General features: G+C 37.7%; 1 protein-coding gene across 9 annotated transcripts in view; it reads left to right on the top strand.

Moving 5' to 3' along the window:
* The window catches only part of PDCL2 (phosducin like 2), a 150,180-nt gene that overhangs the window by 90,595 nt on the left and 36,033 nt on the right, over nucleotides 1-23,552 (top strand). For 2 of the 9 annotated variants that reach the window (XM_055588612.1, XM_055588613.1), the window contains 6 exons: nucleotides 2,784-2,831; nucleotides 6,643-6,702; nucleotides 8,099-8,128; nucleotides 8,219-8,269; nucleotides 11,300-11,374; nucleotides 14,498-14,551. In XM_055588612.1, coding sequence (XP_055444587.1) covers nucleotides 2,784-2,831; nucleotides 6,643-6,702; nucleotides 8,099-8,128; nucleotides 8,219-8,269; nucleotides 11,300-11,374; nucleotides 14,498-14,551 — 318 coding nt within the window. Of the gene's footprint in view, nucleotides 1-2,783; nucleotides 2,832-6,276; nucleotides 6,703-8,098; nucleotides 8,129-8,218; nucleotides 8,270-11,290; nucleotides 11,375-14,497; nucleotides 14,552-15,301; nucleotides 15,342-20,085; nucleotides 20,265-23,552 lie in introns of those variants that run through there. The other 7 variants (XM_055588622.1, XM_055588619.1, XM_055588614.1 and 4 more) reach the window with 7 other exon arrangements.

The raw sequence follows: 23,552 nt of genomic DNA, 5'->3' as shown, positions 1-23,552 counted from the left end.
TTTAAAAAGTAAAATGTTTAGAACATATAGTTAAGCTTTCTATCAGAGGTTTTCAAAATTACAAAGCTATTCAGACACTAGAAACATGTACTTTTCAAACCAAATACAGAGACCTAACCATTTTCAAAGGGATTAATCAATGGACTCCACAGAGTTCTCAGAAGCAATTAGTGGTACTTAAAACCATCAGGGCCATAAACTGAGTAAAATGAACAAGTGCTTACCCAAGGAGAAAGACAGCAGACAGTACAGCTCTTCCTTTTAAAGAAAGGAGTACAAAGACTGAAAAGCTTTGCAATTATCTACTAATTTGATTAACTGGAGTTTTTTCTTATCCTGATGTTTTTATTCAAGCAATATTGATGCACTGATTAGTGAACCCTGAGTTTTACGGGTCTTTGGATTTGACTGCTTCACACAGATGGGCTGCCTGGGCTGGGGGTGGATAGCTCTCTCTTGAGCAAATAACATATTCAAATACCTATACATCACTATTTGGGGAAGGGACTACTTCCTTCTACCCTACTAAGGCAAACTTAATCGCATTTGGGGATGGTACACTAAGCATTTGGAGAAGGCAATGGCACCCCACTCCAGTACTCTTGCCTGGAAAATCCCATGGATGGAGGAGCCTGGTAGGCTGCAGTCCATGGGGTCGCTAAGAGTCGGACATGACTGAGTGACTTCACTTTCACTTTCACTTACACTAAGCATTGGTCACAATTCAAAGCTTTTAAGCATAAAAACTCTTGGTTTTCCTCTCTCAATTGACTTCTTTTTCAATACAATTTAATTAAAGAATATTTATTGATCACTTATTTGAACATGTTAAATAGCCCCTGACCTCAAGAAGTTTACTGTGTGTGTGTGTGTGAGAGAGAGAGAGAGAGAGAGAGATTCTGAAGAAATCTTCAGAAGAGGGAGCAGGTGACTGGCCACAAGGGACAAATAGAATAAAACAATTCTCCCGATACAAGTTTTGTGAATGTAAAAAGGAGACATAAACATATGCTTTTCTGTAATACTATATGTTACCACATATATTTTTGTTATTCTCTAAGTTAGAGAATCGGATATTTTAGTTCATGTTTTAGTTTACTTCATGTTTGTTGGAAACAATAAGGAGCTTGAGAAATTATGATTGAAGGATATAATTATCCTCCCTTCAATTTAGTGTGAGAAATTAAATTCAACAAACAATTCTAGAATTAAAAGGATACCCCTGAGATGTTATGTCACAAATAGGACTCAACCTAAATCATCTCAGACAGACAAGAATCAGTCCCCTTTTTTCCAGTCCCATTTTAAAAGGCCACTAAACCACTCTTACGGCAGAAAGTGAAGAGGAACTAAAAAGCCTCTTGATGAAAGTGAAAGAGGAGAGTGAAAAAGTTGGCTTAAAGCTCAATATTCAGAAAACGAAGATCATGGCATCTGGTCCTATCACTTCATGGGAAATAGATGGGGAAACAGTGGAAACAGTGGCTGACTTTATTTTGGGGGGCTCCAAATCACTGCAGATGGTGATTGCAGCCATGAAATTAAAAGACGCTTACTCCTTGGAAGGAAAGTTATGACCAATCTAGACAGCATATTAAAAAGCAGAGACATTACTTTGCCAATAAAGGTCCATCTAGTCAAGGCTATGGTTTTTCCAGTGGTCATGTATGGAGGTGAGAGTTGGACGGTGAAGAAAGCTGAGCACTGAAGAATTGATACTTTTGAACTGTGGTGTTGGAGAAGACTCTTGAGAGTCCCTTGGACTGCAAGAAGATCCAACCAGTCCATCCTTAAGGAGATCAGTCCTGGGTGTTTATTGGAAGGACTGATGCTAAAGCTGAAATTCAAATACTTTGGTCACCTCATGTGAAGAGTTGACTCATTGGAAAAGACCCTGATGCTGGGAGGGATTGGGGGCAGGAGGAGAAGGGGACGACAGAGGATGAGATGGCTGGATGGCATCACTGACCGATGCACATGAGTTTGAGTGAACTCTGGGAGTTGGTGATGGACAGGGAGTCCTGGCATGCTGTGATTCATGGGGTTGCAAAGACTCGGACACGACTGAGCGACTGAACTGAACTGAAAGTAATAAATGCCAGTAATTACTCTAGACACCCAGCTTAGTACTGATAAGTACTTAGTACTTATCAGCACAGTTTTTAATGATTAATATAAATCTCTTATACTACAGTTTAAAATCTTTCAAAGTTTCTTTTAAGGATAAAAGCTGAGGACAGCTAGTTGCCAAGCATAGTCAATAAACCTTCATTGTAAAATCGAACCATTTTCTAATGCTGGCTTCTTGATAGAGAACTAGAAGATGGCTCGTGTTGTGTAAGAATGTTTTTACTGTATTGTTTAGCACATATGCTATTTTCCTGTGGTTTAGATGATGTGATTAGATTTATATGTAGTAAAGAACCACGTAACAGGATGCTCCTTAATTTTGAGGCCATTCTTTAGTCACCACACACATTTCTCAGGCTGAATAACACTAAAAGTTTTTCCCCTCAATGTTTGAAGCATCTCTCTGATGATCCCTATGACTAGAAATGGGGATGTATACCCCTGTGCCTGGGGTCAGATCTTGGGGAAATTCCAATTCCAGACTTCTTTAGATAGTTTAAAAGGCTCCTTCCTCCCAAATCCAGAATCCTGAACAGTCATGGAACCTTCATTAATGTTTTATAAGTAACCTGACTTTATAAAATCTGCTTTCTGTTTTTTGCTATCGTCTGTCTGTTTCCAGGATATAACTGGAATTTTCATCTGTTTTACAGATAAATGATGCTTGTTTGTCTTTGTTGTCCATGCATCCACAGCCTCAGGTAATTCTAAATGGAGTTGTTTCGGAGTGATGTAAGCATTTGTGTCATGCTGAAATACTGCATTTCTCCCTCTGGACCTGTCATGATTTTATGGGCTTATTAAAACATGTCAACATATTAAAAATTATTATATCATTGGCAGGTAATAATGAGTGCCAACAGTTTATGTAAGGTGCTAGGCTTTATCTCTAAGAAAAATAGATATGCAGATAAAATACCCATATTTTAGACAGTAAAATGCTAATTTCAAAATCAAATTCTGTGTTAAAATGTGTCTATTGCTGTATTAAGGGACGAATATCCTGGTCCCTCAATTGAGTTTTCAACCCATGGAGAGATGAACTTACAGAGTCAGATTTAGGAGATAAAAATATCATTGTAACTGAAAAGTCAGTTTGTGAATGGGGCCTTAGATACGCTGACCTTGCTAAAACTACCCCCAGAATTAAACTGAGGTTAGTCAGTGACTCAAGCCTTCTGCCAGAATCAGGTTTTGTGCCACAGGGCAGTGACAAGGCAAGAACAGCTGGCCAGAGAACTGGCTACCTAAGAGGAAAGGGCTGAACAGAGCGTGCCCAGTTTCTTGCTGCCAATCATCAGGTTAACTCATCCTCTTCCCACGAGAAACACCTAAGAGAGAGCTGGGGAGAGAGGAGTATTAGTCTAGCTCCTATACCTGGAAGTGATACTACCCAGGGCTCCTGGCCTCCCCTAATAAGTAGAAATTGACTAGAGGCCAGGCAAGAAATTCAGACAAAGGTTTTTTGGGGCCCCTGTTGCAGCAGAGGGAGCAAGAACAAGTAAAGGTTCCCTTGCTCGCACTCCCTGGGTGTTGGGGTGGGGACTGGTTCCTTATATGGAGTGGGGGTAGGGGTATGTCCAGGGGTTGGGCTGGAGGGATGGCTTAGGTGTTTTGCCCACCTCTCTGGTGGTGTCCAATGCAGACTCAGTACTCCTGCTTTTGCTCCTGGCTCTTCAGAAGTAGCGGTTGGGTTTTTTGGTGTATTGGTATCTTTTTGTCCATAATTTGCCCCAACTGCCCAAACATCAGTTATTTTTAGTCCCATATAGTTTCTTTGTATTTGGTTGCTCAAGAAGAGCTTTGTCCAGGTACAAGCATTACAGCAAAAGGTCCTGAGTCCCCGCCTATCTCAGAAACATGGGGAGGAGTGGGAAGTAAGTGTGTCCTTACACGTCTCTGCTGGGTGCTGCTCCTTCTGTCTGCAGTTCTGTCTCTGAGTGCTGGTGTAGCAGAGTTAGCCTTAGTGTCTTACCTTTCTGAATCAGCATCACTAGTCCCCTGATCAGAGGAGAGGGCTCAGCAGAGGCTCTTGGCTCAGCCTCTCTCAGCGCAGTCAGCTGCGTGCCTGGGGTGACTCCTTTGCACGGTCCAGCCAGGGTGCAATGCCTGTCCTTCACGTAGTCCTTCCAGAATGTCATCCTGGCTGGTGTGGAGCAGCAGCCTTGTAAAGTGCTGCATTTCTGCTGCTGCACTGGTTCCTCAGCCTGCAGAGAACCACTTGCAGCAAGTTACAGGCATTAGGTGGTAAAGAGAAACCAGAATCACAATAGGCTGACGTTTACGAATATTTCAAGTTGCTTGAGGAACCTTGGTGGATATATAACATGGGATGGATATTAGTCAGCACACAAACTTTTGCATTATATATAAAATTCAGAAGCACCCTCAGAATCACTTTTATGTCTGCAAAATTAAAAGGAAGAATTTTAAAGCACTCATCTAAAAACCATAAAAGTAAATTAGGCTTTTATTGGCTTTGGAGACTGTGTGCCTTTTGAAGAGAGCTTGGTAAATTTACTATGAAATCTTTTACACTAATTGATACCATTAAAAAAATAATTTTCACATTAGCTATTATGTATATGATTCTCTGAAGAGTTCTTCAAAACATTTTTACCAAATAGAAAATAAAGGCTCTTTTAAAAGGTCCATGATAAAAAAAAATAAAATATTAAAAATCCCATATGAGAAAAATCCTTAAACAACAGTTGCAGCTCAGTGAATATTGGCTTCATATAAAAAGTTGCTGGAGGAAATACAATTTGTTTGGAAACTTTTTTCTGTCAGACTTCAGTCTTGTTGCCACACCTCATCTGACTTAGAAGCTGTTTTCTAAGGAAACACCCATATATCTGAATTTATTCTTCTTTGAGCTGAGACACATGATATCACTAGATTTTTTTTATTGTTTTGTATTTTGCTGCATTTCTAGATGGGCCGTAAAAAGAAGTTTCAGGAATTTATTTCTAGATTTTTCTGGGTGACCTGCATACCCAACCATGAAGGGAAAAAGTGAAAGATATATCAGTGTTCACACTCTATTTTTTCTCTCATCTAACCCTAATCATCGGCTTAGCAGTCAATACCAGTGCAAAACTAGGTCAGACAACCTAGCTGTGTGTGGTACTGGGGAAGTAAGTCACAGTCTCTCAGAACCTCACTTGCTTTATACGTGAGAATAACAATTCCCATCCTATATATCAAGCTGTGTTTTAAGGACAAAGTGTGGATTATGTGTATGAAAATGTTTTATAATTTACTGAAATACTACATACATATGAACCATTTAATATAGTTAATAAATATCCCAACAATTTGCACCGGGCAGGCAAACAGAACAAAGCAGGCCTCTGATGTGCTAGGAAGGGTGTTCAGAGAAGCTGCTTCATGATTCCACCTGTATCCCTAAGCTATAGCCTACCCTGTTAAACATGTGTGTGCCAAGGGCAAGGGTCTTGGTGGCCCTGAATGGTCCTTCATGACACATCTACTGAATTAGCAGTAACTGCAGCTGTAAATCAAGCTTTACAGATCACACTTTTTAAATGCCACTGCTGTTAACTAATTGCTCTGTCTGTGGCACTGTGCTAAGAGCTTTACCACATGTAATCCTTCCAAGAATTCTGAATTGATGTTGCCATCCTTGATTTATGATGGCAGGAACTGAAGTTGAGAGAGGTTAGTCAACCAGCCTAAGGTTACACAACTAATAAAGAGGAGATGGAATTTGCACTGCTCTTGAGTTGCAAGCTGCTCAACTCCACAGATGCCCCCCGCCCCATTTCACCTTATTATTTCCAATACGTATTTATTAAGTAATCAATTGTTTCTGATGTGACTGCTGAATTCTGTGCAAAGCAGGTTTCGCCCCTGCTTGTCCCTCTGTGCTCCTCCTAACCACACCCAGCTGGCTGTGAGCCACAGGAGCCCTGCCCTGCTTCTACACTCAGATGCTTTGAAAAACCTGATCCTGGGATGTGCAGTCAGCAGCCTGGAAGGGTGGGAACTCAGCTTAGGTGCGCTGTGCATGGCCTGGGCTTCCTCCCATCCAAACTCCCGTTGTTTGCAAACAATTGCAGGATTCTCAAATTAGCCAATAATGAGTAAATTCAGCAAGGTTCACAGCTTTGGCATGTAGATTCAGACTTTGCAGCAAGCTGAGAAGAATAACCCCTCTTTTTGCACTTCCCTCATTACTCTCATAGAATTTTAGCAAATACTGAGAAGTTTTGTATCTGGACTCGCAGTGGAAGCCTTAACCAGTGCATATGTGCAATATATAACTTTTTTTTTTTTCCTGGTTGGAAAGACGGTTTTACTTTTAGGAGCTAAATTTTTTTGTCATGAGAGAAATTGAAGGATTTCAACAGTTTCAATGGGCCACAAGAAGAATTCTGTTTAGGGTATTGAAATATATATCCTCATGATCCTGACATTTTATGGTTATTTCTTCTGTGCAAATATTGTTAAAGCAGAAGCATCGTCTGTGCATCTTCTTATTTATATTAGGCGTCCAATGCATTGGAGGAGATTTGCCTTGCAATTATGCGGACTCTACCAAAGCCCCAGGTAAGGTTCAAATGGTGTTTAATTTGTAGGCAAAAACAATTGCTCAGAAATATCTTGGAATTCCTCCTGGAAGAAAATATGCTCAATTTAGGAAGCATGCCAAGAGGAGCTGTAAGAACGAACATAAGTTGATTTTGGATAAGAAACAAATACTTCAGTTTCTTTGATGCCTGAGAATTTAGGGTCATATTAGTGGAGTTTGCAGTCATCTAATTGGAAAATCATATGTCCCCCTCAAGTATAAGATATGTTCTAGTTCTGATGAGAGAAATTTGGGGTCATTTTGGCTCTTTCTCTCTCCCTGAATCGTACGACAGTTGGAGAACAGATGCATTTTTCTAAGCTTGAAGGTTAGGACACTGTCAAAGAGGACATTAATAATGAAAAAAAAGCAAACTGTATTGTCCATGTCGGTTTGAAAATTATATTCTTACTGTGATGTCTTGGTTTCTTATTAAAATTATTATTTGATTCTTCTGGGAGAACTTTTTGTCCTGAAGTGAGGCAATGGGAACTTGAAAAATGGCATAATGTGCCATACCTCAGTTGACGTTCTGTATCTGGTAGGTGAACTAATTTTAAAACTATCTTATTAAGGATAAAAGCCTCAGGTTTAGAAAATATTTTTCATTAGTAGTTTAACCTATTATCGCTGGTGTGTTCTGACTTCCATACCTCACGCATGCAGTAATTCAAAGAAAACTTGATATTTTAGAAGCATAAATATTTTTGGAAACTGTTTTACAATTGTATTTTTTTCTGATGTTTTTAATGGTGACATTTTCCAAACCACTTAATTGACTTTTTATCTAATTAAGAGAAAATATATGACAATGGTGTTTACCCATGAGTTTCTATTCATATTAAAAGCAAATGAGAACAGAAAAGAACAACAAAAAGGGAATGATATGTCTCATTCTTAAAGATAAATTTTTGGAATGAGAGAGGACTCTAGAAAAGTTTATGGAAGGAAGCAAAAATAACTGATAAGTCTTACTATGCAGTGACAATTACAGATAGTTTGATGTGATTCCTTCTAGTTTTTTTCTCTGAATAGTCTATCATGTGATCATATCAGAATTTCCCATTCCACTACTACAGAACACTCAGGAGGTTTCCAATTTTTTGCTCTTATGAATAATGGTGTAGTAGAGATCTTTTTTCATACTCTTATTTATAAACAGTTTTTAGTTAATTGCCCATTTATTTTTAGAACAATATGTACTTAACTAATTTCAGTCTTATATTTTATATATAACATATGTAGCACATGTTTTAAGAATTATAATCTTATAATAAATTATAAATTGTATACTCTACATTTATAATATTTCATACATATTTCTTATTATTTTCTTATATAATATAGTGATATTTATAAATCTCTTTTCAACAGGAAACAGATGAAAAAGATAACACCAAAAGGGTAAGGTGATTTCACAAGTATATACATTTAAAAATAATCAGGAAACCTCTGATCATTCATAGTAAAGCTCATTACTTTTTTTTTTAACAGTTCTTATTTCATTATTCGAAGACTCGAAAGTTGGGCAATTCAAATGTTGTGGTAAGTTGTAGAATTACTTATTAGTGATCACTTGTATTTTTAAAAAAAAACTGTTTTTGCAATTTATCTCATAGAGCTAGATCGAGATTCATGGTTTTTTTTTCTTTAAACATTTATATATAGATGAACAAATGGAATTCAGTATTTATTATACATTTATTTTATATCTCAATAGCTACAAGTACATTAAATCCATTAATTTATTCATTCAACGATTATTTACTGCATATCTTCTATGTACCAAGCCAAGCACAATTCGAGGTACTAGAAAAAATGGCAGTAAGTGTCATGCAAGTTACATTTTAGAGGCCAAAAAAAGCAAATATGATTAGGTAAATCATGTTGGTTTAGATGTTGATTACTGCAATGGAAAAAGACTTCAGTTCAGTTCAGTTCAGTCGCTCAGTCGTGTCTGACTTTTTGCGACCCCATGAATCGCAGCACGCCAGGCCTCCCTGTCCATCACCAACTCCCGGAGTTCACTCAAACTCACATCCATTGAGTTGGTGATGCCATCCAGCCATCTCATCCTCTGTCGTCCCCTTCTCCTCCTGCCCCCAATCCCTCCCAGCATCAGGGTCTTTTCCAATGAGTCAACTCTTCACATGAGGTGGCCAAAGTACTGGAGTTTCAGCTTTACCATCATTCCTTCCAAAGAACACCCAAGACTGATCTCTTTTAGAATGGACTGGTTGGATCTCCTTGCAGTCCAAGGGACTCTCAAGAGTCTTCTCCAACACCACAGTTCAAAAGCATCAATTCTTTGGTGCTCAGCTTTCTTCATAGTCCAACTCTCACATCCATACATGACTACTGGAAAAACCATAGGCTTGACCAGATGGACGTTTGTTGGCAAAGTAATGTCTCTGCTTTTGAATATGCTATCTAGGTTGGTCATAACTTTCCTTCCAAGGAGTAAGCGTCTTTTAATTTCATGGCTGCAATCACCATCTGCAGTGATTTTTGGAGACTTATGCAAAGTCATTTTAAGAAATATTTTAAAAGATGATTGTCAAAAATGTAGCCATTGCCCGCAATGTGGGAGACCTGGGTTCGATCCCTGGGTCAGGAAGATCCCTGGAGAAGGGAATGGTAACCCACTCCAGTATTCTTGCCTGGAAAATTCCATGGACAGATGAGCTTGGAGGGCTACAGTCCATGGGATCGCAAAGAGCTGGACATGACTGAGTTACCAACACTTTTATTTTTTCAGAAATATTGACTTGTATTCCTAAGAGCTCCTTATTTATAACTAGGCATTTAATTTGAGAATTTACTCTCTCAGATTAGCCAGATAACAATAACTTTAATTCATTTCACTTCTAAATTGTGTGGCTGTAGTGGTTTTCTTTTTGTATGCATGGATTTATAAAGTGCTAACCAACCTATTTCAGTGTTTCAATATAGAATACTTAAAAATTACTTGACTATAATATTCTTTCTAAGCTTGTGACTCACTATCATGGACCATTTTATGGAATGAGGAACATAGTGTATTTTAAACATATGTTTACCTGTAGGAACGTGATTGTAACTGTAAACTTAGTTTTAAATATTTATCTCATTGAATAACAACTTCTCTTACATGTGAGGAGTTGAAAGTTAGGTTATATGGGCTTTAAACTAAATACAAGTTGAACTGATTAACAGGTAACCATTATAGGCGGCTTAAAGTAATCCGTTTGATGAATGAATTTAATGTTTGTGAGAAGGTTCCATTGAAGACATGCCTTTAAAATGAAACTGTATCAGGTAGCCACATGTCTCAAATGTGCTTTCATTTTCTTCTGCTTGGCATCTTGACGTCTTGAGAACATGTATCTTAGTCACATTTTTCACTATCAATGACACATTGCCATTTTTTGTGTCTCCTGTTGTCTTGTTCCACGTGTTCAGTTTTAAATGAAATAAATATTTTATAAAGAAGATTACCAGATGTGTGTATAGTATAATCTTCCAGATGAACATGTTCATGACGGAAAACTAATTCTCAAATGGTTTCATTTGTCCCAGACCATTCTTAGTAAGTCTGGAAGCAGACAGGCGGCTTTTTGCTTTTCAAAGATACAAGCAGGTGTTTCCCTTGTTGGCTGGTGATGGAGTTCAGGCCCTCAGGAAAGAGCTTCATCAACAGAATGATTGAGATTCCCAGCACAGAACTGCCAACTTTTTTTTTTTTTTTTTTTTTTTTTAATTTTATTTTATTTTTAAACTTTACATAACTGTATTAGATTTGCCAAATATCAAAATGAATCTGCCACAGGTATACATGTGTTCCCCATCCTGAACCCTCCTCCCTCCTCCCTCCCCATTCCATCCCTCTGGGTCGTCCCAGTGCACCAGCCCCAAGCATCCAGTATCGTGCATCGAACCTGGACTGGCATCTCATTTCATACATGATATTTTACATGTTTCAATGCCATTCTCCCAAATCTTCCCACCCTCTCCCTCTCCCACAGAGTCCATAAGACTGTTCTATACATCAGTGTCTCTTTTGCTGTCTCGTACACAGGGTTATTGTTACCATCTTTCTAAATTCCATAGATATGCGTTAGTATACTGTATTGGTGTTTTTCTTTCTGGCTTACTTCACTCTGTATAATAGGCTCCAGTTTCATCCACCTCATTAGAACTGATTCAAATGTATTCTTTTTAATGGCTGAATAATACTCCATTGTGTATATGTACCACAGCTTGCTTATCCATTCATCTGCTGATGGACATCTAGGTTGCTTCCATGTCCTGGCTATTATAAACAGTGCTGCGATGAACATTGGGGTACTCGTGTCTCTTTCCCTTCTGGTTTTCTCAGTGTGTATGCCCAGCAGTGGGATTGCTGGATCATCTCTTGGTTTATTATCCACGGCTCTTTGAATGCTCACAGAGGACTGTCTTAGGTCACATCTTTCTTGTTCCTTTTCGGCTGGAGCGAGGATAGTGGGTAATAACAAAAATAGATAGGAAGCCGTCTTTATGCCCAATGCTGAGAAGCCTCTGTGCTCATCACGTGTGTGTGTTCGTGTCTCTCAGTCGTCTGTCCTGCATCCGCTGCTGCAGCTCGTCCCACAACTGCATGAAAGAAGAATGAAGAGGTTCAGATTGGACGTATGTAACTAACTGCACGCTTGCTTCGCCACTCTGTGTGGGGCAGCCCTTTCTGCTTATTCCTAGGGGTGGTGGTTTATAAGATCTCCTGGATAAGCCTCACGTAACACCCAGGTAGCCTACAGAAGAGCACTTGTCTGCAGGAGTATTTTCACACTCAGGAAGAGGAGAACTGTCCCCCTCCCCATAATAAGTCCCTTCTAACTCAGGCTGTGGGCAGTGAGGAAAGCGTGGACTAGACTTCCTTTCAAGGACCGGCCCCTCCCAGTGAGGAAACCTATTCATTCTTGGTTTGAGAAAGGACATGGCAGAGAAAGGACATTCCTATCGAGTCATTAGATAGGAATAGGAGAAAAGATCAAGGACCTTTACTGACTCTTCTGTGTACATGTGGCTTGAATGACAAGCTTTCTATCCAGGTAGTAAAGCATTAGCAAGACTAAGGTTTATGAAGTAAATATATCAGAAATTAAATGTAGGTATTTTGTTTTTTCCCACAATAAGCAAAAATATGGCCCAAATTCAGTGTCTTATGTTTAAGGTAAATATAACTGAGTTAACATATTTTTAAACTGGAAATTCTGACATTTTTACTGCCCTTTGAAAAGAATCCTAATTCTCTCGATGAGGAAAGTTTGTAGGCATTGTTCTTATGTAATGCCTTCCATTGTTGGAATACATTATAGTTTTCAGTCTTACGGGATCTCATTTTATTCTTTGACAATTCTGTTGATACTTAAAGTATTGTTATGCCTGGTTTACAAAAAGAAAAATAACTCAGAATAGTTAAAGGAGTTTCCCAAGATCACAGTAGTGAGTGGGATTAGAGATTACAACAATTTCTTGCCTTTTAGTTTAGGGAAATATTTTTTTCCACTATGCTGTTCCCTTGGTAATCTAATCTTGAATATTTCTATTATTTTATTGTTAAATTTTTCTTAAGTATCATATTAATTATATTCTTCTACTACCAAAAGTTTTCAAATACTTTAAAAAATGCATACAGTTTAGGCACATAAATTCCTCAAAATTTATTTTTATGATCACTATCTCCTCCATAAATTCTTCACATGGTTGAACTAAGCTTCCACCATGGAAGACAATACTGCTGCCAACTTTGAGAAATGGAAGAGGAACTGTAGTAGCCCCTTAAAATTTTAGAATTTCCAACATGAAAAAATCAAATCAGTTGTCAACTTTCTAGAAGTGATATATGCTTTTTAAATTAACTTTTACTTTCTGAAGAGTCTTCTTGACTTATGACTAGTGTAAGATTACAATTTAAAAATCCAGTTTCTTAAAATACACCAGCAAAATTATTAGTTTACTACCACATTTCAATGTTATTATTTGCAAAATCAAAACTACTCAGTAGTGTGGCCAGTTTGGTACTTTGTCTCAATGTTCCACCTTGAGTGAGACTATATTTTCACTTTCATGCATTGGAGAAGGAAATAGCAACCCACTCCAGTATTCTTGCCTGGAGAATCCCAGGGACAGGGGAGCTTGCTGGGCTGCCAACCATGGGGTCGCACACAGTCGGACACGACTGAAGCGACTTAGCAGCAGCAGCAGCAGCAGCAGCTGAGAGCATGAACTCTAACTTGGTAGTAATATCTTATTGGATAAACGATAGCTCCTAAAAGTATTTCACAGCAAGCTAGGCTTCCTAGGAATCTATGAGAAAAGAAAGTAAAACATGAATTAAAAAAAAATTAGAGTTAAGTATTGACTTTTCTGGGCCTAAATCACCGAATTTTAAACCATATTTTTGATAGTAAAATATTTTGGGTTCTTAAAGAAAATGAATTTTCAGATTTTAGTAAAGTCAAACACTTTCCTTACATTTTCTTTGCTGGACATCCTCACCTCCATCCCAACATGGTTTTTAGCATTACCTCCCAAATTCTTTTATATACTGTTCTATCGCCAATGATAAGACTAAAAAGAACTGTGTGTTTGAGTTTGAAAACTTTAAATTTGGGCACATTTTAACTTATATGTTATCCTATCTTTCCTTTTCTCTGCTTAATATAATATACTTTCTCTGCTTAATATAATATACTTTATATATACATACTTAATATAATATACTTTCTCTGCTTAATATAATATATCTGCTTAATATAAAATACATAGCTGTTCTTATATAACCAAATAAATATATAGTTTTTATATTTATATTTTTAAATATTAAAATTTTCCATCTTTAAAGTAATTTGCAGGGGATTTATAGTCAGGATGAGAATTAGGTATAGAATGTTCAGAATTTAAGATACATTTGTTATAAAGCAAGGATTTCAAAATTTTAATAGCTGTCAGGGACATTTCTTAAAATCTAAAAATATGATTATGTTTATGGAATATTTGAAAAGGGTCTTGATGACAAATTTCATAGTGATTGCTGTCCTGATACTTATATAAGTAGTTTTTGAAAATAGGAAGCTACAAGAACCAACTCTATAGAAATCATAAAATGTTACATATTTTTCTATTAAGTTTGAAATGAAATGTTTGAAAAAAGAAACAGTTCAAAATATATCCACTGTCAATAATCAGTTTGTTCCTATTTTTTTTAATTACCATTTCAGTGAATATAAGTATATGGGGAAAATTTCCTCTGAAGTCTCAATGAATAAATATAGTTTACCAAAGTTATCCCTCAATTTTAATTTAAATTCCTGTATTTGTGTATTTTAGCTATGACACAGCTCTATTTTATATTTTTTGCCTGTTCATTTGTTAGCACATACATGTACTATAAAGAAATTTTTTTATTCTAACAAAATGCTGAAAGGAGATTATAAATATAGTTACTTATCTATGAAATGTCTTCTGCCTACTTGTTGATGAATATACATACAATTGACAAATTTCCTGAATATAGAATCTGTTAGACTGTTAAGGAAATTAGATTAATATACAACACTCTGATCTTACTGCTAGTATCACTGAAAATTCTTCAGGTGTAAATAGAAAAATTACTTAATGATATGAATTATATACCCAAATCCTTGATTCCCTCTTTATTTAATTATGGTGGTTGAAAATACCTATATCCTCAAGAAGCATTTGCACTTACTTTTACTTTTTGATTTTTAATATCCTCATTTTCTCTTCCAGGAAGAATTCCAAGGTCCTATTGCAAGCCAAAGTAGAAGATACTTTTTATTCAGGGTATGCATATACTATAATTCTTTAAAAATTCAGTCAATATCAGCATTGAAAAGTATTTTCACTGTGCATTTATTTATATTAACTTGTAAGTTTTAATTGTTTTTAAGTTTATCCCAAGATATTTGATATCAAGGTTACAGTCTGAGATTCATTTCTGTCACCACCTTATTGCTCTAATATTACGGTATCTCTGATCTCTTCTCTAATCCAGTATTCATGTTAGTAAATACCCCAAATGGCATTCACTTGTTTCATAGTTTAGTTCCATAATGTTTCATGTGCAGGAAATAAGTGTCTCAAAGGTGTATTACTCCTTAAGTTTTTTTTTTTTTTGGCTGCACCACGTGGCATTCAGGATCTTAGTTCTGTGAACAGGGATTGAACCCATGCCTTCAGCTGTGGAAGCACAGAATCTTAACCACTAGACCACTAGGGAAGTCCCGATATTACTTCTTAAGTTCTAATGAAATATTGAGCTAAAGAAATATTAGCCAATGGAATATTTAGCTAAGGAATGTCAACATTATTATTAAGTCTAAGCAGAGCTATATAGTAAGATTTGCATTTTGGAAACTAATTCTAACAATAAATTGGAGGAGAATGGACTGAAGGAAGGAGGAAAATAATAGATAAGGAAAACATAGATAAGGAAGAAATAATACCACTCATTGAGATCATTAGTCTGCTTTCTATGAAAATTAACTTCCCTCCTCAGTTACATTGCTTTGTTTCTGACTTACTATTTTCCAGCCACGCAATGGAAGAAGAGCAGAAGGTTACATTTAAAATGGTATGTGTATCACAATTCAACTCAGTTTGAAAATTTCTGTCATTTTCACATCTTCACAAATTAACCTATGCTCAGTATATTTCTATTATTTGATTAATGTATAGATTAATATTCTATATAAACACTGCAAAGATAGAGGCTATGAGGACTTCATATAATGGAAAATGCTAGTTATTTTAGGCCCAGATTTTCTTTGCCCGTGTTGCATGCGCCTCACACTATGTCACAATAGTCATCAGTTTTGCAGACATTGACCTAATCATCATTTACTGTACAAGTACAATATGTCAGAGGTTGTGTATTTATTTTGGTAATCAATATCCACAATAGTGGGCCAGAATTTACAGACTGAATGCCTTTCTGTCCTCCAAATAACCTATATTCAAAGATTCTTTCTAAGAGTTGTGCTTACCATCTTTAGAGAACTAGAAAAATGTGGAATGACAGGAGAACATGACTTCTGCTTTGGTACTCCCAGAGTTTCCATATCTGTGTCAGAGATACAGTGGACCCTTAGTAGCTATTGAATGGCCCCACACATACTTAATAAATATGTTAATCTTATTATACTATAAATTTTAAAATGAAATGCACACTGATAGATTTACACCAGAGAAATAAAACAATATTCTACTAACTTAAGTAATGCTAAATGCAGATTCTATGCTGAACATACTTTTGCAAATATTTCATTCATATATTTAATCTCAACCCTTGAGTACATATTTATCTAAGAATGTAAAAGTCTTAATATTTTTCATAGAAACAAAAATCAAATCACATATTTTAACTAAAAAAGATAACACCAAAATTGTACAATTTCTAGAAAATGAAGGTAATGAAAACACACGTTAAAACTTATGGACTCTGACAGAACCATATTTTGTGGAAAATTCAAGACTTTAAGCACTATCAAGCAAGAAAGCCATGATTAAAAGACGCTTGCTCCTTGGAAGAAAAGTTATGACCAACCTGCTGCTGCTGCTAAGTCACTTCATTCGTGTCCGACTCTGTGCGACCCCATGGGCTGCAGCCTACCAGGCTTCGCCGTCCATGGGATTCTCCAGGCATGAACACTGGAGTGGGTTGCCATTTCCTTCTCCAATGCATGAAAGTGGAAAGTGAAAGTGAAGTCACTCAGTCGTGTCCGACTCTTAGCGACCCCATGGACTGCAGCCTACCAGGCTCCTCCATCCATGGGATTTTCCAGGCAACAGTACTGGAGTGGGGTGCATATTAGAAAGCAGAGACATTACTTTGCCAACAAAGTTCCATCTACTCAAAGCTTTGGTTTTTCCAGTAGTCATGTATGGATGTGAGAGTTGGACTGTAAAAAAAGCTGAGCACCGAAGAACTGATGCTTTTGAATTGTGGTATTGGAGAAGACTCTTGAGAGTCTCTTGGACTGCAAGGAGATCCAACCAGTCCATTCTAAAGGAAATCAGTCCTGAATATTCATTGGAAGGACTGATGCTGAAGCTGAAACTCTAATACTTTGGCCACCTGATGCGAAGAACTGATTCATTTGAAAAGACCCTGTTGCTGGGAAAGATTGAGAGAGGGAGGAGAAGGGGACAACAGAGGATGAAATGGTTGGATGGCATCACCAACTCAATGGACATGAGTTTGAGTAAACTCCATGAGTTGGTGAAGAACACGGAGGCCTGGCGTACTGCAGTCCATGGGGTTGCAAAGAGTCAGACACGACTGAGTGACTGAACTGAACTGAAGCAAGAAAGAGTGAGCAAATTAGGAATTTAAGTCAATAAGTCAAAAAGAACAATGAGGTAAACCTCAGGAAAGCAAAGGAAGAATTATAAAATGGAAGATGAAATTAATTGATTATAAAATGGTAAAATACAAGAACTTGTAAATACACCAAAAATCTGATTTTTTAATAAAATATGTAATAACCTCTCCTAATATTCCTAGCCTGATAATCAGTGAAAAAGAAAGAAGCCATAAATATACAAAAACACAAATGAAAAGAGAGAAATTAAAACAGATATAAAAGTAATGGGAATCATAAAAGTACTTTGCAAATCACTGTGGCTATCAGTTTGAAAACCTAGATAAAATGGAGGTTGTATAACAAATTAGCCGCTACCAAAATTGACCTCAGAAAAAAGAATAAAAATCTAACTAGACTGATGACTTTGTGCGGGAAAAATTGAGAACATTATCTGGGAACTCTCCCCTCAAGGTACTAGGTCAAGAAATTTTGGATTTCCCAGCTCAGAGAAGGAATAAAAATTTCAAATACTGTTATGAAGTCAGCAAATACTAATACCAAAACCTTACAAAGTTAGTATAAGAAAGGAAACTGTAGGCCAATTTTATTTATAAATATCAATGCAAACATTAAAAAATACAGAAAATAGTATTCAGCAATATATTGAAAGAATTATATAACCCCATAACCTAGATAGCATATTGAAAAGCAGAGACATTACTTTGCCAACAAAGGTCCGTTTAGTCAAGGCTATGGTTTTTCCAGTGGTCATGTATGGATGTGAGAGTTGGACTGTGAAGAAAGCTGAGCACCGAAGAATTGATGCTTTTGAACTGTGGTGTTGGAGAAGACTCTTGAGAGTCCCTTGGACTGTAAGGAGATCCAATCGGTCCATTCTAACGGAGATCAGCCCTGGGTGTTCTTTGGAAGGAATGATGCTGAAGCTGAAACTCCAGTACTTTGGCCACCTCATGCAAAGAGTTGACTCATTGGAAAAGACTCTGATGCTGGGAGGGATTGAGGGCAGGAGGAGAAGGGGACGACAGAGGATGAGATGGCTGGATGGTATCACTGACTCGATGGACATGAGTTTGAGTGAACTCCTGGGGTTGGTGATGGACAGGGAGGCCTGGCGTACTGCGATTCATGGGGTCACAAAGAGTCGGACATGACTGAGCGACTGAACTGAACTGAACTGAACTGATGAAGTGAAGTTCATTGCATCAACTAAGATGGTTTAACATTAGGAAGTGTATGAAAATATTTTCACCTTTAAAATAAAAATTATGTAATCAATTCAGTACAGGTATACCTCCGTTTTATTGCACTTTGCTTTACTGCACCTCACAGATACATTTTTTACAATTTGAAGGTTTGTGGCAACTCTGTGTAGAGCAAGTTTATCAGTGAAATTTTTTCCAATGGCATTTGCTTAATTCATGTGTTATGTCTCATTTTGGCAATTCTTATAATACTTCAAATCTTTTTCATCATCACTTTATTTTTTACAGTCCATGGGGTCACAAAGAGTCGGACACAACTGAGCGACTTCACTTTCACTTTGACTTTTGATCCTACTATTGTAATTGTTTTGGGGGTGCCATGATCCACACCCATGTAAGGTGGCAAAGTTAGTTGATAGATGTTGTGTGTATTCTGACTGGTCCACTGACCAGCGATTCCACTGCCACTCTCCCTCTTGCTGGGTTTCCCTAGTCCCTGAGATACAATTCAGTTTTGAAAGAAGTGCTACTATGAATAAAATGCTGTCAAACAGCATTGTTTGCTACAGGAAATTGTTCCTAAAAGGAAGAGTCAATCAATGTGGCAAACTTCATTGTTATTCTGTTTTAAGAAAATACCACAGCGGCCACAGCCTTCAGTGACTTCAGCAGCTATCAACATGGAGGCAAGACCCTCCACCAGCAAAGAGCTTATGACTCGGTGAAGGCTCAGATAGTGGTTAGCAATGTTTAGCAATAAAGTATTTTTACATTGAGGTATGTGCATTGGGTTTTTTTGGACATGATGCTATTGCACACTTAACTATTGTATAGTATAAAAATAACTTTTACATGCACCAGGAGACCAAAAAATGTGTAACTTTTTTTACTGAGATAGTCACTGGAACTGAACCTGCAGTGTCTCTGAGGTATGCCTATAGATACTTTGGTAAAGTGCCACATACATTTCTGATGTTTTCAAAGAAGATCCTGTAGAAAGAAATTAGAAAAGAAATTAACGATATTTATATAATGGTTTCAAACAAAGTCAGTAGAAAGCTTGATAGTAAAACATTTTGGAGTATTTCTATTAACATCAGAAACAAAACAAGGATGCTCTGCCTCCTTTTATTTCACGTAGTTCTTAATGCCATAGCCAATTCAGCTAGACAAGAAAAAAATAAAAGATACAAATATTGGAAAAGTGAAGAAAAAATTTCATGTGCTCATGGGACATACTTATGAACTTGAATCAACTATGTTTGGTATTAACTCATGTTTCAACAAAGGCTTATGTTACATCAAGAATATGAGCAAACATTCCTAATTTTTACTTGTTTCAAGGAACTAGAACAAAGAGTTAATGAAAAAGAAATATCTTTTATAATATTACAAATGTTGAGAAATTATAAAATGTGAACACAAAAATTTAATACTAAGTGGGAAAGTGTCTGATTTTAACACCAAACTCAGTGTGAAAGTGAGTGAAGTTGCTCAGTCGTGTCCGACTCTTTGCGACCCCATGGACTGTAGGCTACCAGACTCCTTCATCCATGGAATTTTCCAGGCAAGAGTACTGGAGTGGGTTGCCATTTCCTTCTCCAGGGGATCTTCCCAATCCAGGGATTGAATTCGGGTCTCCCGCATTGCAGGCAGACACTTTACCATCTGAGCCACCTGGGAAGCCCATTTATAGAGATGTCTATACTAAAGGAAGTATATATAGACTTGTATATGTATACATTCATATACCCATTTGTACTTAAACTTTTCTTTTCTTTTTAAACAGAACACCAGCTATATTCTGCAGAATCAACGCTATGGGATATAAAATGTACTGATTTTTTTCTTTTCTTCTGAAAAACAATCCTTGCTAAGTTTAACAAGTTTGAGAATCCCTGTGTTGTAAACATACTTAGTAAAAGTTGACTGAGATTGTAAATGTTTGATTTATTGAAAATTAAAGAAGCATCTTAAAATATTTTTTCTTAGTGTTTAATGATAAATAGTGTATAATAAAGCTGTAAATAATTATGTTCCCTAGATTCTTGAAGCTGTTGATGCTACTCATATACAATGCTCTTTAGTTATTTTTATGTAAGACACTTAGTAGAGTTGAGTTTTAAGGAGCTATTTTAATTTTTTCTGTTTGGATTTCATCAGCAACAAAATAGCAGAGGCTAAAACATACCAGAATGTCAAAAAGCTAGCAATCTTAGAATGTGCATGACAACTAAAACTATTACTAGTTGGAGGATTTGGCCATGATTAATCCAATAGCCCAATACGCAAGTTTTTATTTATACACCATAAAATAGTCTGATTGCTGCAAACATGTCAAGAGCCAGCTTTTTATACCACTTAGTAATATTAAGTTTATTTGTTTCAATTTTTTTTATTGGAATATAGTTGATATACAATGTTGTGTTAGTTTCTACTGTACAGCAAAGTAAACCAGTTATACACATATACATATGGGAGAAGGCAATGGCACCCCACTCCAGTACTTTTGCCTGGAAAATCCCATGGACAGGGGAGCCTGGTGGGCTGCAGTCCGTGGGGTGGCTAGAGTCGGACACGACTGAGCGACTTCACTTTCACTTTTCGCTTTCATGCATTGGAGAAGGAAATGGCAACCCACTCCAGTGTTCTTGCCTGGAGAATCCCAGGGACGGGGAAGCCTGGTGGGCTGCTGTCTTATGGGGTCGCACAGAGTCGGACACGACTGAAGTGACTTAGCAGTAGCAGCACATATACATATATCCACTTTTGTAAAGATTCTTTTCCCATATAGGTTATTACAGAGTATTTTGTGGAGTTCTCTGTGCTATTCAGTAGGTCCTTATTAGTTATCTAGTTGTTTCACCCTGCAGCATCTAAAAGGCAACCAGCCTCATCCATTACCAGAAAGAATACACTCTTATTAGTAGAGAATCATGAACACAGTGGGTGAACTTTTTACATCAAATCAGTGTTTAGTGGGCACAACTAATGTCACACGGATGTTGAGATTATCTCCCTTCAGTTTCCCCTGGGTTTCCCCTTCTGATCTGGCCTCTTGGATAACTGTCTTCTCTACCGTCAGGTTGCTAACTGATTAGAGAAGCCTGGCTCTCTGTGTGGGTAGGATTAGGTCTTACATTCTTCAGAGTATCTAATAAACTTTTGTCTTACTAATGATGACCACTGATTATAGCTTAAATTATGCCTTTTACTAACAGAGTCCCTGAATTTCACTTCTTGTCAATCCATGGGAAAAACATAAGAGAAAAGGAGCAGAAGAGAACAAAAAATATCTTCTTTAAAAAATGAATTGACTTGACAAGATGGGAACTTGAGACCCAGAGTGTTGCCAGAGCTGCTCTAGGTCTTTGCTCAAAACCTGCCAACCCCCACCTTTAGCAAGAGTTAATATAAATCTTTAAACTAAAGGCTCCAGAGATAATAAAGGAAGCTACAAACAAAAACCAGATGCAACCAGCTGGGACCAAGATGTTCACAGATCTGACCTCCAAGAGACTCTGCATCTCATTATACATTGATTTTACCATATTATCATATTAAATGACACAACTTCTGATGGCCAAGACCTGACATTAAGAACCAAAAAGGATAAAAAGGAGTGGCACTCCATACCCCCAAAAACTAATGCATATGCCTTCCCATCATTAGCCTCACTCCTCCTCCCTTTGTCATTACTCTTTAAAATTAAACCCCTCTCCTTATCTGAGCAAGATAAGGGGAGGGATTTAATCTGTGAACTTAGTCCCCACTTCTCCATTCTTTGGCCACTGAACAAAGCTTCTGCTCTATCTCAGCTTTGGCTTCTTTATTGGGCTCATGGAACTTGAAGGGATAAAGAAACCATCCCCCACCAAGACAGAGAACCAGTGCCTGTCTAGGGCCTGAGCAGGGTCCATAGGACTTAACTTACTAAGGAATGAGCTCTAAAAGCCCCAAATGTACAGGGCAACCTGACCTAGTGTTATGCACAGTAATTCAACTAGCCTGGATTTGGGAGGGTCAGAATAAGAAAGGGAGTTGATGGCTAATTCAAGCAGCTCCCAGGGCCTCTTGGAAATCTAGTGAAACTTAAGGCCACTTAATGTTTGGAGGTGCTCTCATGATAGTAAAAAGAAGAAGAAAGAGGAGGAAAGAAAGAAGGAGGGAGGAAGGTGAGAAGAAGAACGTGGAGGGGGAGGAGGAGGCAGGGAATAAGAAAAAGAAGAAAATATAACAAAACACTTATGGGCCATTCAGTTCAGTTCAGTTTAGTCACTCAGTCTTGTCCAACTCTTTGCAACCCCATGAATCACAGCACACCAGGCCTCCCTGTCCATCACCAACTCCCGGAGTTCACTCAAACCCATGTCCATTGAGTCGGTGATGCCATCCAGCCATCCCATCCTCTGTCGTCCCCTTCTTCTCCTGCCCCCAATCCCTCCCACCATCAGGGTCTTTTCCAATGAGTCAACTCTTCGCATGAGGTGGCCAAAGTACTGGAGTTTCAGCTTTAGCATCATTCCTTCCAAAGAAATCCCAAGGCTGATCTCCTTCAGAATGGACTGGTTGGATCTCCTCGCAGTCCAAGGGATTCTCAAGAGTCTTCTCCAACACCACAGTTCAAAAGCATCAATTCTTCAGCGCTCAGCTTTCTTCACAGTCCAACTCTCACATCCATACATGACCACTGGAAAAACCATAGCCTTGACTAGATGGACCTTTGTTGGCAAAGTAATATCTCTGCTTTTCAGTATACTATCTAGGTTGGTCATAACTTTCCTTCCAAGGAGTAAGCGTCTTTTAATTTCACGGCTGCAATCACCATCTGCAGTGATTTTGGGGCCCCCCCAAAATAAAGTCTGACACTGTTACCACTGTTTCCCCATCTATTTCCCATGAAGTGATGGGACCAGATGCCATGATCTTCGTTTTCTGAATGTTGAGCTTTAAGCCAACTTTTTCACTCTCCTCGTTCACTTTTATCAAGAGGCTTTTTAGTTCCTCTTCACTTTCTGCCATAAGGGTGGTGTCATCTGCATATCTTATTAGGAGTGCAGAATTTGTGTTAACTGGACACTACAGATGGAGTGGTCCAAAGCTGAGCCCGAGTTTAAAATTGTCACTAAAACCATTTTTTATTCTTTTTCATACATCTTTGTGATTATGGGTATAACCATGTTTGGCAATAGCATCTGTTTTTCTCATGTTCCTGGCAGCTCGCAGTTCCTTTCCTTAATTGAAACACCAAGGAAC

This window comes from Bubalus kerabau, chromosome 7 (genome assembly GCF_029407905.1).
Source record: "Bubalus kerabau isolate K-KA32 ecotype Philippines breed swamp buffalo chromosome 7, PCC_UOA_SB_1v2, whole genome shotgun sequence".
Taxonomy (NCBI): Eukaryota; Metazoa; Chordata; class Mammalia; order Artiodactyla; family Bovidae; genus Bubalus; species Bubalus kerabau.
This window is presented reverse-complemented; position numbering and strand designations above follow the sequence as displayed.